Consider the following 15,036-nt stretch of genomic DNA (forward strand, 5'->3'; position numbering starts at 1 on the left):
TTCTTCAGGCATGAAAAGTTTTGAAAGACTATGGATGACGTCTTTTATTTTATAATAACAATTATGTCTTTACATAATGTCATAAATGATATGCATCATCATAACAATTTTATATATGAATGGATCTAGAAGATACACACGTCTCTAATGAAACATGAATCAGTAAAATAATAAAATAAAATAGAGACAAACAGTCATACATATAATTTTATTGTTATAAAGAATATGCAATATATCAATTTAAAAAAAAAAATTTGTCCGATATGTTGGACAAACACTTCAACAAGTTTCTAAGAGAATGAATAATCATCGCTTTCATATACAAAATTATAGAGATCCTCAGTTTTCCTCTAATATTTCAACACACTTGAACACCAGTAATCACTCTCTGCTTTATTTTTCTTTCATGCCAATAGATATTGTGCATGGTGACATGAACAGACTCATAAAAAAAACTTATTGGATTCATATGTTAGATACTATGTATCCTAATGGCCTTAATGCCAATGCACTATATAAAATTGTATAATTTTTTTAAAATTGGTATATTGTATATCCTTTAAGAATATAATTATATTATGACTGTTTGTCTCTATTTTATTCTATTATTACACTAGATGTGTAATGTTTGTGTTTTTTAAATCAAATTTACAATTGAAGTAGAAAATAGAAAGTCATGAAGAAGTTGCCCCATTATTGTCAAAATGCCCTTATTGGTGATAAAGTGATGCTACCCTTCTATAACAAGTATTATGCTTTGGCACTGTTTACACTAATTTATATTCTGTTGTACTTGTCTTGGCACTGGATCAAATAATTCATTTGGTATTCCAGCTGAAAATGTTTCGTGCATATGTTGGTGATAAAGAGGTAATCTCTTCATGTGCAGACAATATAGTGTGTGGTTTGGATCATAGATCTACATACATATATACAGTCAAGCCTGTCCTAATTGTTACCCTTACATGATGGTCACCTAGTAACATTGGTCATTCCAATTCCCTCACCTCTCCCAACATTCACACACACAAAATTTCCTCATTGAAAGTCATTTATTTAATGTTCACCTACTTTTGATAGTCAAGGCAAGGTGATTCCTAACTGAACACTTGTTTCTTACTTATTAAAGTGGTCACACAGTCATATTGACCATGCAAACAAAATCTTTGCTTTCCCAAGAAAGATGCTGTTTAGGTAAAGACATGTTATGAGAAAGGAGCAAAGCTTGACAAAATTTATGAATTAAACTCATTTCCATGAGAATTTATGAATGATAAATGTATACAGTGAATTGCTTTAACAGAAAATTATGGCATTTGCTTTAAATACTAATAATAATATTAATGATACTTATTGTGGTATTTGGTGCATAAGCAAGTTTGTGGGGTGAACCTGCATTCTAAGGTCACATGTTCACCACTGTTAGTTTGGCCTTTTCCCACATTTGGCTGCTATTGACAGGTTTGACTGTACATACATGTAGTATCGATATATTCAAATACGTGTCTGGAAAAATCCAATGTCTGGTTGATTTGATAAGCTTGCCCAGAATATTAGTGAAATAAATGATACGTTTTTAGATGTTTTGTGTAATGGATGTAAAATCACCTTTCAATTTAAGTAAAAAGATTTAGGATCTTTCCAGGTGTGTAATGGATTTCTAACATGATACAATGTATACTTTCAGCTTTTGTATTACTTTCTATTTCTCAAACTGTATTCTGTGCTAGAACATTATATTCAGATGGTTTTGGACAAAGTACAGTCTCCATTATCTGTTTGGGGGGAAAAGATGGTTACGTAGCTTTGGATTTAGATTACCATCTATACTTGCTTATAAATCAAGTCAATCAGCAAAGAACAAAGATCATGATCTGCCATACCATAATGCACCTGCAGGTCAGGTCTATGTTGTTTGTTCTCATGATTACTCCTAACAAACAGCACAGACTCAGATCTTCTGGCACATTATAAACCACAGATCTGGGTCTGTGCAGTTTTCAGTTGGACTCTACTTATAAGTGAATATTATGGTATTCTGTTCTTTGCAGATTTCTTCTCAATAGTTTCTGTCTCTCCTATATTGGAAATTAAGGCAAGGTTGTTAGGCCAATTATCAACATACCAGTCTCTAAAATTTACACTGACCTATAATAAATGGTGGGGTAGGGGCAAGGAGAGGTACCTTAGTTATTACATTTGAATAATCAAGACTGTCTTTATAGTGTTTTGTAGTTATTCTTGTACAAGGCATGAAGATAAAAAAAAATTCCATAAACATCTTGACAGTGATTAAAATGTTTCCTTGTTAATCAGTTATTGATACAGATCATAAAATTTTGTTTTACCAGTTTATTTCATCAATGGATTTAAACTCTGATTTCATTCTCAGTTATTAATTCAAGTTTTGGAATTATGTCAGTCAGAATTATAATAGAAAACACAACAGTATACAGTTTTAACACATGCATGTAATTTAATTTTGAAAATAGGGATGCTTTCTTAGAGTGATGATCAAGAGTTCTGCTAAGTTGCATTTGAAAATTATAGGCAGATAAACTGATGTTGTATTTCACCAAAGATAAGACCATGATTCAGCCTAGTAGATATGTTAAAATGTTGGGATGGGCTTATATCAGACAAAGATATACATAGCAAATACTGTATTTACTTGTTTATGAGATGAGTCCAGCTGCAAACTGCATAGACCCAGGTCTGCCATTGCATAACACAACAGCAGATCTGGGTGTGTGCAGTTTGTTAGGAGTAAACAGTTTAATAGACTATATAAACACTGATCTGCAGGTGCATTATGTAATGGCAAATTGGATCTTTGTTGTTTGCAGTTTGACTGGACTTATAAGCAAGTATATATGGTGTTTACCAGCATTATGTAAACGGGTCGTGCTTAGCATAAGACATGGGTTAGATAAAATATTAAGTTAGATATGATAATGGAGGTTGTTCTATATGTCATTAGTTTCATGCTTTTCTTTTCAGTCATTCTATCATGGCAGAATGGTCATACTATACAGTTTCAGTGTTGCACCTTGGTCAAGTCCAAGATAAATTTTCCCCGATAAAACTTCATATAAGTGTCTTGTAATCATTACAATTGCTGTGAAATGCCTGATTTAATTCATCGTTATCAAAATTGTATGTACTAACTAATTGTAGTGAGTACCAAAGTGCATTTTCCTCCAAGGTACCGTTTGTACTTGCCAATAAGACAGGTCAAACTGTGAACAGTAATGATCCTGATTCACCTAAGCATTATGTGCTTGCAGATCAGATGTATTTAGTTTGTTCTACTGATTACTCCTAACAAACTACACAGACCCAGATTTACCAGCACATTATATGATGGCAGATCTTGGTCTTTGCAGTTTACTATTGAGCTTGTCTTATTAGCGAGTAAATATGGTATTGTAATAAACTGACACTAGGGGCAAGACCTCCTTCTATAAATCAAATTTAAGACAACTCAGGTCTCTCTCTCTCTCTCTCTCTCTCTCTCTCACACACACACACACACACACACACACACACACAGAGTTTGCAGTAAGAGGCATTCCATTCTTTTTAAGGTTTTCAAAAAGATTATAAACACAAGGTATCCCAGAAAATTCTCATCCATGATAAAGTGATTGAGGTGTGGTGTGTCTTGGTCTTGATTGAATTTGAAATAGGTTCTGTTTGGCTTCTAAGAGTGCACTTGCCATTGAAAGAAAGTTGTCCTAAGCTATAATGAACCTTTCAGTTTCTCACCAAATATGCAATGTAACAAATTATTTGATAATCAATTACCGGTATGAGAAGTCCACTACTGATTATTTACAAAACATATACTAAAGGATCAGAGAGCACTTGCTCAAGGTCACCTCCCTTATAAATACATGCCTACCACATGGAGATGAGTCAATAGTAGTATAAAAAAAATAACTTGTGAAAACAGTGTGAGTGAAACGATGCAAATCTGATGATGATGAGCACAAAATATTCTATGTTTCATGGCAGTCTTCTAACAATTGCAGCTGTTGCATTCACACAATTCTGTCATACATTGCATCCAGCTGCAAGTCAGAAAGGGTGATAACTGTTGCAGAAATCACCAGAGCACAAAGATTTGTGAACTTGTGCATCTTTAGATGGTTGTTGTTGTTCTAGGGTTTAACTCCATTTTTCAGCACAAGATAGGCTATACATGGTGGCCAGTATAACTGGTGGTGAAAGAACCCTGGAAAACCCAGGGAAGAACTACCGACCCACGAGAAGCTACTAGCAGGCTTTCCCACATACCCACAATAGCCGAGCCTTGGACTCGAACCCATGCAGACAGAGGTGAGATGGCAGTGATCCAGAACGGTTAGCACTTTAGACCACTCAGCCACTCGGGGCCCCCTTTCGATGGTGACCATAACATGTACGAAGTTTCACAGTCCATACAAAACTGCAGATGAGTTGCATTGACAAGATTCTGTCCTGCATTTCATTCGGTTACATCAGCTCTTACAGAGATTGCATATACAAAGTGATTTGTTAGTATGCACATCTTTAAATGATGACCATAACATGTGCTAAGTTCTATGGTGATCCAGTGAAAATTGTAGGGCTGGTTTGTGTACACAAGATTCTGTAATACACTACTAAAAGTTCCAAGCCAAAAGGGGCAGTAACTCTAGCAAAAGTAACAGGAGCATGGTGATTTATTAATGTATACACCTCAAACAATAATCATCAGATTTCCCCAGCTTCATGGTGATCCACTGAAGTCTGTGAGACAGGTCATAGACTGCATTCGGCTGCAAGCCACAGGATAACCATAACAATTACCAAGTTTCATGGCAGTTCATCAAAAACTGCAGGGCTAGTTGCATAAACAGGATTGAGCCTACACTGCATCTACATACAAAAATCAAAAGTCAGATCTAGGATTGGTTCATTATAGTAAAGGACCACTGTATGTTTACTTTAAACTACCATTCTTGTTATGTTTGCACCAATGCTACATTAGTAAATCTTGTAAAAGTAACAAAGTTGTTTTGCATACTTTAATGCTAAAACACGTTATGTCAATATAAAATTTAAAACATGTTATGTCAATATAAAATTTAAAACAATTTAAAACATGTTATGTCAGTATAAAATTTAAAACATGTTATGTCATTATAAAATTAAAAAACATGTTATGTCAAAACATGTTATATCAATATAAAATTTACTCAGTGACTTAATTTCAAGCTTTAGCATCAAATTAACACAGTAAGAAAAAGATGAGCAATTCCTAGATAGCTTTCAATCGGTAACTTAAGTTTTGATATATTTTGATCACAGAGGCTCAAAACATAACTAATATACAATACCATGGTTCTTTGTATTATAGGTTTGCACTTGATTCCATCTGAGAATTCAATATACCAGATATGGAACATAACCAAACAAAATAAATTTGTACAATATGTGCACATTTGACCAAATATTACTTTATAAATAATGGTCAAAGCTGCATAAACTTTTTGTGGACATTATCTTCTTTCTGGTTTGTCATTACATAGAAAGAGTTTGGAGCAGTATAATTGTTGACTAATAGTATTACATGAGTAGGAACAAAGATTACAATTGTCACTTGGCAGGGAAATAAATGTACTCATTTTCTTTTATGGTTGTTATATATTCACTCTCAGACTAAATGCATTAATTCTTCCTTTATTTTTATATTTTCACATTCACAATTTAATGTTAGTTTTGGTTTGGTATTTTACATCACAGCAATACAAGTAGATTATTACCATAAGTGCCAAGGTAGCAGGAACAAAGAGCCCTGCCTAAAGGTACATACAACACAGGAGCTGACCCATTTGTTCCGTGCTTATTAGAAGCATGGACAGAATTAATTTTGTTTGAAAAATCCTAAATTCGCATGACCTATGTTTCAGTATTTTCATAATCTAATGTAAAACAAAGTTTCTATTCCTGATTTACTTGGTAGAACACCATTCCCACCAAGTGCTTGAAATTACCTTCCTTTATTAGCTACCTAACAATTTTCTGTTCCAAAAAGGAGCAAATTTTTACCATCATTTCTTACAAGTAAGAAAAATGATACTATCTCAAATGAGGTTAGAGCTGCTTTATCCTCGAGGGTTCCTGGTTACAATACCAGTGTCCCTAGCAACAGAGTGACACTAGCAGAAAGCAAACCTCTCACAGTGACATTAGTTTAAAAAAACCACACCACAATAAAAATAAAACATTCATTTTTCAAAAGTAGATAACATAGCCAAAAGCTTCACCTGAAACAAGATCACATTTGGAAATCTCATACCGAAACATTACTGTGCAGTACGACCCATTTGTTTATAATTGGTAACACTGGTGAGTTTCCCACATAATGAATTTTAAATTATAGATATAATTATCTCAAAATTGAATGGTATATAACAATCATCACAGTAATGCAGCTCTGATTGTTAGATCATGTCTTGTCAGCATAAAAAATCTAGATCATGACTTGATGTTTCACATCTCATTATGGTCTGGAGTTCCCTATGCTGACAACTTGGAATGATCTAGCAATCAAGATCTCAATACTGTGATAATATGTTTATTTGTATTGATCCTAATTGTTCAGTGGTAGTACTCTGTTTTAGAACATGCAAATAAGTTCTCCATTCTGTCTAATCTCAGCAGTAAATTCACTATTTGTTGTGGTATCAGTTTTTATTAATTTTTGTTGTTGGTATAAACCTTAAATTGAAAGACCCAGTGAACAGTAATCCTTCCCTCAACAATCCATGAACTTTCTTCACAAAACCCAGAAAACTGATGCCACAGAAATAATTACGAAAGGAAAGTTAAATGCGGACGCTTTCATCTCTAAGCTATGGCATCATAGAATTTTTAAAGTTGGGACAAGATGAGATATGCTATGTTTTTCAAAATTGATATAAGAAATTAATGGAGAGCTTAATTGCATATTTGCTCCCATTCCTTTAAGTTCTCATGCATGAAAATATCTTTTCTATCATTTCTATAGAAGAAATATTCTCTGACTTAGAATAGAAAACTTCACACTATGGTGACTGGGAAGTACATGTACTGTCAACATGACATTAATTATTAGCATTGGTAAATTCAATCTGCAATTAGCAGAAGTCTTAGCTGTACAATCATTCCACTCGAATTGAATGTCATCCATGATGAATCATTAAGTGTCCTTTTAGCTCATCATTGCAGCTCCACTTATCAGTCTGACCCCATTGTTATAAAACTGTATGAGTACCAAGTATAATCTCATATTAAAGACATTACCTGATTAATTAAAGACATTAACTAAAATTCTCCAGAGGTAATGCAAATGAGCAGAAAGTAATAACAAATGAACCTCTGATTTTACAGATTACATACATGATGTAATTTTTGCTGTATTTCATTTTCATGATTGCCAGTGTTTTGCAGATTAAATTTTATCTTGGATATTGCACATAGTTCATTATGTATAACTTTGAGTTAATTTTTGGTTTTAAAGATTATCACAACTATATGGATGTCAATTTGTAAAAGGGAAAAATGAGATCTCATTAATGCCATTTCTTTTAAAGACACTATTAAACAGATTTAACAATAAAAATTTTACCCTTCTATTTCAGGAAAAAGAAAAAGATGCTAAGAATAAGGAAAAGAAAGCGAGAAAAATGGCAAAAAAAGCAAAAGAAAAGATGCATGGTGCGTTGAAAAAACTGAATATTGATGTAAAAGATCAGAACAAACAACAATCCATGGATTTGAAACTTAGCACTGATAATGTCAATAAGCATAACGAGACCAGAATGCAGACAAAGAAACGAAATCCCATGATAAAAATGGCCAGCAAAGATAGTGGCACAGGGAATTCCTTGGAAAGTCATCCCAGCTCTAGGTCAACAGATAATGATGAAGAGAGCAATGTAGGGAGTATTGACAGTGGGATCAAAAAGGGGCCAGGGACCCCCAACATGTCATCATTATTAACCAATCCAAGGCTTGCAATGCTACGAAGCCAGCTAAAGAAACAGGAGAGCACAGGAATGGTAAGTGTACTTGTTTTGTTTTTGCTGCAGTGTAATGATATGTGTTTTATTTTACCATTTTGGATGTTTCCAAAATTATCCCCAAAAATTGTCACATAGTTTTGATAATGTTTTAACAAGAGATTACATGCATATAGTTCTCTTAATTTCAGCTTTGTGAATGATTCTGGACATACACTTATAATGTACTCCTGCAGCTTTGTTCTCTTTGTACTGCGGCTAAGACCCAAAGAAAATATGTTTCCTATTGCACTTGTTTTAAAATTAGGGAGGTGGGGAAAGAGGGACAGATTTTTTTGTTTTAACATTATGGAGGCGGGGAAACAGGGACAGTTTGCCAACTGGAGACACACATAATTTGTGGGGGGCTAGCAGGAGTTTTGTGTAACACATTGTTCTTGAAATGCTATGTTTTTGGTTTTTCAAGCTGTATGGATAAGTCACTGTATGGTATAATCCTGCATCCATCAACAATTGCTTGTTACCAATCTGGAGGTCTCATTTAGGATGCCATTTTAATAAGACTTTGAATTAAGGCTTATATAATCAAGATCTTGGAGGAGTTCAATACTGAGGAAGATCTGTGCATATTAATGAGGTTCTCTTGCATCTAGTTTGTTCCCACCCAGGGCACGATATTGCTGATCTGCTTTTGATTAAACTTAAATGTGGGCTTACATCATCAGGCTGATGAGTTTGATAAATAGCTGGATCCATGCATGATAATGGAGATGATCTTGCATCTGATTGACTGAGCTTGTTACCAGTTTCCAAACTGATTTTTAAAATTTGGAATATAGGCTTAAATAATCAAGATCTTGCAATAGTTCAGTAATGAGTGAGATCCATGCATATTAATGAGATATTGCATCTGATTTGCTGAGCTTGTTGGAACTCAGAGACAGTATCCATGGTCAGAATTTGGAACTCAAAGATAGTATGGTCAGAATTTTACTAAACTTGGGGATATAGACTGAAATTACTGAATTGAGATCTCAGATGAGTACAGTTATGAGTGAGATCCCCACGTATTATTGAGGTGATCTTGTATCTAACTGGCAACCTTTTTCAGTACTCTGCAATTTCTGATAAGATTTTTACAGGACAAGACTCCCCGGTGGCATAGTGGTTAGAGCATCTGCCTTGGATGTGGGAGGTCATGGGTTCAATCCCAGGCTGAGTCATACCAAAGGCTTACAAAAATGGTACTAACAGCTGCCTTGCTTGGTGCTCAGCCTTAGTGTCAGGATAATGTGACTGGGTGGGACAACATGCTATATGTCTGCAGCATGATGCCCCAATGCTAGACATCACTATAAACTGCCACATTGCAGACATTGTTGCGATATGACTGAAATTTTTTTAAAGCTACGTTAAAAATACAAATCACACACACACACACACAGGACAAGATTCTTTAGTTGTTTGGCAGCTGTCCAATATTGTTTTGATAACTTTTCAAAATTTCAAAACTTGTCTCAATTTGTCTGTTAAAAAGACTCTTTTTGTTTGGGCTTTAGATAATTGAGGATATTTTGTGTAAAATAATTGCCATCCCTGTTATTATTAGGACTCCACATTAAGATGTACACGTGTGAACTCTTTGTTACATACCTTTTCTATCTATTATTCCATCTGTCCTTCCGTTCACAGTTCCTAAAACCCTCATAATTTAATGTTATTTGATAGGTGAATTGAAGGTTTTGTTATTTTACATATCTACTACTAGAAATACTTGTAACCAGCACAGTTCTGATTCCTCCTAGCACATTCTGATGCAGTTTTGTGTGTGCTTTGTCCCATAGACTTAGATGTGCCTCATATGTGTATGATAAACTGCATTTTTAGCTTGCCGTTACTAAGGAGAGGAGAGCTCTGTACTACCCATTATTCTTGTCTTAGCATCAATCTCCAAACTTAAAATCATATACATATATACAGTCTTACTGCATCTCAGCCATTTTTTCTTCTTATGTCCTTGGCAACAGTTTTGAGTGGCTTTCATAACACCTACCCCTTGGTGAAGGATCTAAGAGGAACTAACTTTATACCTACATTTACATGATTTGCACATTCTTGGTTTCTGCATGTAGCTTATGCTGAAATGAATATTTGAATAAGAGTAATTTTGGGAAGATATTTATATACAAATTTGGTATTTAAATATTTGTTGTATTATTTCTTTATGTGCCTCAGAAGTTATTGAAATTTTGAGACAGCCCCTGCTGTATGTAGCATCACATACAACCATACAATTAGGCCAGCAACTTGTTCTCCACCTCCTTTTCATTTATCTGACATTACTGAAGCCACCAGAGAACATTGGTTTACCATACTATATATATACATGCTAGCCATAGTCCCTTGACTCTGGCAAACCTAAAGCAGCCATGGGCTAATTATGCAGAGCTGTATAGAAACACTTTCTAGTGTGTTCCCTGGACATAAAAATAGCACAATACAAACTTTGTCAGTCCCAGTTCAGTGGTATGACAGAATTATTTTAATCTGATAAATATCCTGAAGTACAGATAGTCAGCTATTTCCTCAAACAGGTTATCATCTCTAAATAAAGCTCAGGACATTGAAACTCTATCATTGTAGTAAGAAAATGTCAGAATATCTGGTTAAAATAAAAAGATAAAACAACAAATCCTTCACAGTGATATATAATCAAGGGCTTTATCATATATTCATTCATAGGATTTTTTTCATGTTTGCTTATATTCTCCAACATTTTCTTACTACATACAAAAAGACAGTTTCTATTGTCAGAGGACAGAGTAATCAATAGATCTGGATTGTTCAGTACCCTCAGTTCACAAAGATTTTGCCATTATGGTTTTATTATTTTTCCAAAATATTTATTTTCCAGTCATGTGAAAATATATGGACATTCTTTACTTTTTTGTTTTATTTGCTTGGTTATGGTAAATAAATGCTGTTTTTATCCAGACTGAATCTTCTCATCTGTTATTGAGTGTGGTTTTATTGAATTAATATGAAGACTGAAGTAATTTAAATGTTGTATCCATTTTTTTATAAATAAATTACTTCAATAATAATGCCAATTCCAAAAGTTCAAGATTGTAATGGTTGTTGTACACACCTTCTGAATTTTAAGAGCAGTTCAGACTTGGGAAAGTTAACCTGGTTGGATCTGGCTTTCATGAAACTTCTCAACCTTGAGTATGTGCTTGACTTTACTTTTATCAGCCCTCATTTGGAAAATACTATGAATGGCTGAGATTTTAAAAAACATTTATCCCTGCATTTGCTGGTTATTAAGGTTCATGGAGATAGAAAAATTTGAGCTGAGTATTCAGATTGAGATGTTTTGTAAAAGGAGGGCTAGACTTAGACAGGCTATGTATGATTCACTGATGTAGGAAAATAGTTTTGGGAATATCCCTAAAATAGTCATCTACCGGTATCTATTCTCAGTTTTCATTGGCTGTCATTAATTATTCAGATACAGCAATGGTGACATTCATGGGAATGAATGGGTCCATATTTTCAGCAGAAGAAATCTCTATTTAAAAGAGTTTTTTTCCTTCAGTATCATCCGCTTTTATCACAGAAGGGCTAAGTAGATAAGTAATTCAGCTACCTGGAAGACAAGTTTACATACAGCTGAGATCAGTCACTGGATGTGTTCAGGAATCTAGTTTCATCATCTTTGATTCAAGCTAAGTCAGTGTTTTTGTTGATAAATATTTTATAACAAGAAATATTTGAATATGACTCAGATATAGGCCAAGAAGATTTTAATAATACAATTATTTATTCATTTCAGCACTACATGTAGCTCATGTTTTTTTTACACTGTATACATGTAGTTATAAATGGAGTCATGAAACTTGATAAGAGGATGTGTTTTGATGAGTACTGTATTGATAGCTTGAGTCTGCATCATGATACACTATTGACACATTAAACATTGAAATTCATCGAAGCATCCCTGATATCAAACCACATTTAGATACATCTCTATTAGTACCATCCTATACATTGAAAGGAGGTCATTGTGACCTGTAATTTAGTTTATTTTAAGTTTTTGCATTGAGCTGAAGACCACAGGTTTTCTTCATGTTGTATATATACTATCCTCTCTAGAATCATAACATTTAATAAGGGGAAGCATGCTGAACAATTCAACACATTTCGATACAATTTTGTATTTACTGTATATTATCACCTAGACTTAGATATGCCTTGTATGGGTTTTGTATTGTCAACTCCATCTTTACTTATATATATATATATATATATATATATATATATATATATATATATATATATATATATATATATATATACACACATACATACATATATACACACACACACATATATATATATACACATATATATACACACACACACACACACACACATATATATATATATATATATAAGTAAAGATGGGCTGTATAATTCTGATATATGAGATGGAGAGAAGAGTGCACTAAATGCACATAAAGATGTTCTTCGTGTGGTTGAAGAAGGAAGGGAGTTAAATTGAAGACACAAATTTCACATATCATCAAATCATATGCATAAAGTTAAAATACATTCTTGCATAAATACTGGTACAATAACATCTCAGGTTTGTTTGATTCTGGTCATTTTCATGACTTTGTATTAAAAGTAAGTTATGTTTTGGTGATACACCAAGAAATGTCTCATCAGTGACCCCTTCTGCATGAGGAAACCATAAAGGTTCACATTTACTGAAATCTTTTAAAAATAATTGGCCCTTAGAAGCAGCCCATGAACTGAACTCCATCACATCCCACATGAACTTCTATATGCAGATGTAAATGCTGTTATAGTCCTATTCTACTAAGTTAAAACTAGAAGCAAATACAACATCACAAAACATGAAACACAGTCAGTTTCCAATGGCTTTTGTTGTTGTTGTTGTTATAGGGCTTAACGCCATTTTTCAGCACAACATAGGCTATACATGGCGGCCAGTATAGCTGGTGGAGGAAGAACCCTGGAAAACCCAGGGAAGAACCACTGACCCACGAGAAGCTACTGGCAGGTTTTCCCACGTACCCATGCTAGCCGAGCCTTGGACTCGAACCCGCGCAGACAGAGGTGAGATGGCAGTGATCCGGAACGGTGAGCGCTTTAGACCACTTGACCACTGAGGGCCCCTCCAATGGCTTTTAGCATGTGAAACAGAACAAAACATGAAACACAGTCAGTTTTCAATGGCATTTTCACGTGAAACAGAACAAAACATGAAACATAGTCAGCTTCCAATGGCTTTTAGCATGTGAAACAGAACAAAACATGAAACACAGTCAGTTTCCAATGGCATTTAGCATGTGAAACAGAACAAAACATGAAACACAGTCAGTTTTCAATGGCATTTAGCATGTGAAAAAAAAACAAACACAAGTTGATTATGATGATAGAACACTTGAACTCTCAATTTTGTGTTATTTCTTTCTGCCTCTCTCCAGGCTTCTTCAAGTGTAAGTACAACTTTTTCTATTGAAGCACCTGCTTTCATACATGCATGCAGACAGCTCTTCCTTGTTATAATGCTGTCATTAAGGCACATAAATGACAACCATGTATGCAATGAACTGCGATGACACAAAAATGATCATAGTTTCTATATGGGGTGCGGGATCAGAGAAGAGATAAACAGAATGCATAATGTTTTGAGAAGGACAATAAAGGTGGCGCTATACAGTTTCGTATTTTGCATAGGGTTAGGAATTTAAAGAAAAAGAATGTCCCCGGCTTTCCTCACTGGTTATACTGGCTATTTAAAAAAGACCTTGTATATTTTGGGTATAATGCAAAGAACCTTTAATTCCCTTTATTTTGGTGTATGATTGATGGGTGTACTATGGGTTATAGAGTATACAGCTTGGCCTTACTTCAAATGTGCACCTTTCAAAAAAGTGCTAGCTCTACTTGGTCATTTTCACTTCCTGAACTTCAGAGGTCAATTGTATAAAAAAGAGCTGATAACTTTTTTTGCATTTTATATATTTGGTAATTCATTCATTGCACTTTCAGAAGCTGGTATTGTCTAGTCTGGCAAAATTCATTTTCCCTATTTTAATAGCTGCTATGTATAGTGTACTTTAGACTAATTCACATACGTCACTCTCTCAAAAGTACATATTATCTGGTGAGTGCCACCAAAGATATAACACTAATCTTTTTGTTCTTTGTTTTAGCCCATATTGTAATACAGCTAATGGCTGTTGACATTCTATATTTATTTATTTATTATAAACTTGTTATAATTTGGGTTATGAAGTTCATAGCAGTACTGCATTATATATAGAATCACATAATTAAAGGCATAATAATAAGGGAGAGCTATACGTATTTTTCTTTAAATCAATCATTGGATGCAATTCCAGGTTTTCAGTAAAAATTCAAATGCACCTTTTTTTCCATATTCCAATTTTGTTACACCTTGTGGATTGATGCAGTAGTTGTGTAAAGCTTTGTAGATCTACATGGTACCCAAATAAAATACATTGCAGTTTTCATGTTATTACTGTTTGCAGTGGAGGCAGCCTTGCAGTAGAAAGATTTTGATCTGGCCTTGTCTGTCTGTACTGAGAAGGCTGTTAGCAACATTGCACAAAAACCACAAAGTGTAGACATATAGACAAACTAAATTTAAGAGGTATATTTTGTAGATGATCTAAATATATACACGTATTACAGCAATTTTTTATTTTTTTTTTGCTTTTGGAACTTTTACCTTTTTTATAATACCTTGTTAGCACAGTTAAGTAAACAATGCTTGCAGTAAACAAATGAAATTTTAGAAGCTTTTTTGTCATTCATATTTAAATAATCAGATTTTGAAATGTAAATTATAGTTAACATGGTTTTATTTATTCCTGCTTTTATAGACACACTTTGTAGGGCCAATAATATGTACATTACTTCCTCATTATAATACTTTTTATAAGCACCA

At 34.0% G+C, this 15,036-nt stretch overlaps 1 protein-coding gene across 1 annotated transcript in view; it reads left to right on the forward strand.

Moving 5' to 3' along the window:
- The window catches only part of LOC149801793 (sodium channel protein 1 brain-like), a 181,705-nt gene that overhangs the window by 73,540 nt on the left and 93,129 nt on the right, over nt 1-15,036 (forward strand). The window contains exons 9-10 of the mRNA XM_089956848.1: nt 835-870; nt 7,650-8,069. Coding sequence (XP_089812974.1) covers nt 835-870; nt 7,650-8,069 — 456 coding nt within the window. The remainder of the gene's footprint in view (nt 1-834; nt 871-7,649; nt 8,070-15,036) is intronic.

This window comes from Sinohyriopsis cumingii, chromosome 4, assembly GCF_028554795.1.
Source record: "Sinohyriopsis cumingii isolate HCF-2022 chromosome 4, ASM2855479v2, whole genome shotgun sequence".
Classification (NCBI taxonomy): domain Eukaryota; kingdom Metazoa; phylum Mollusca; class Bivalvia; order Unionida; family Unionidae; genus Sinohyriopsis; species Sinohyriopsis cumingii.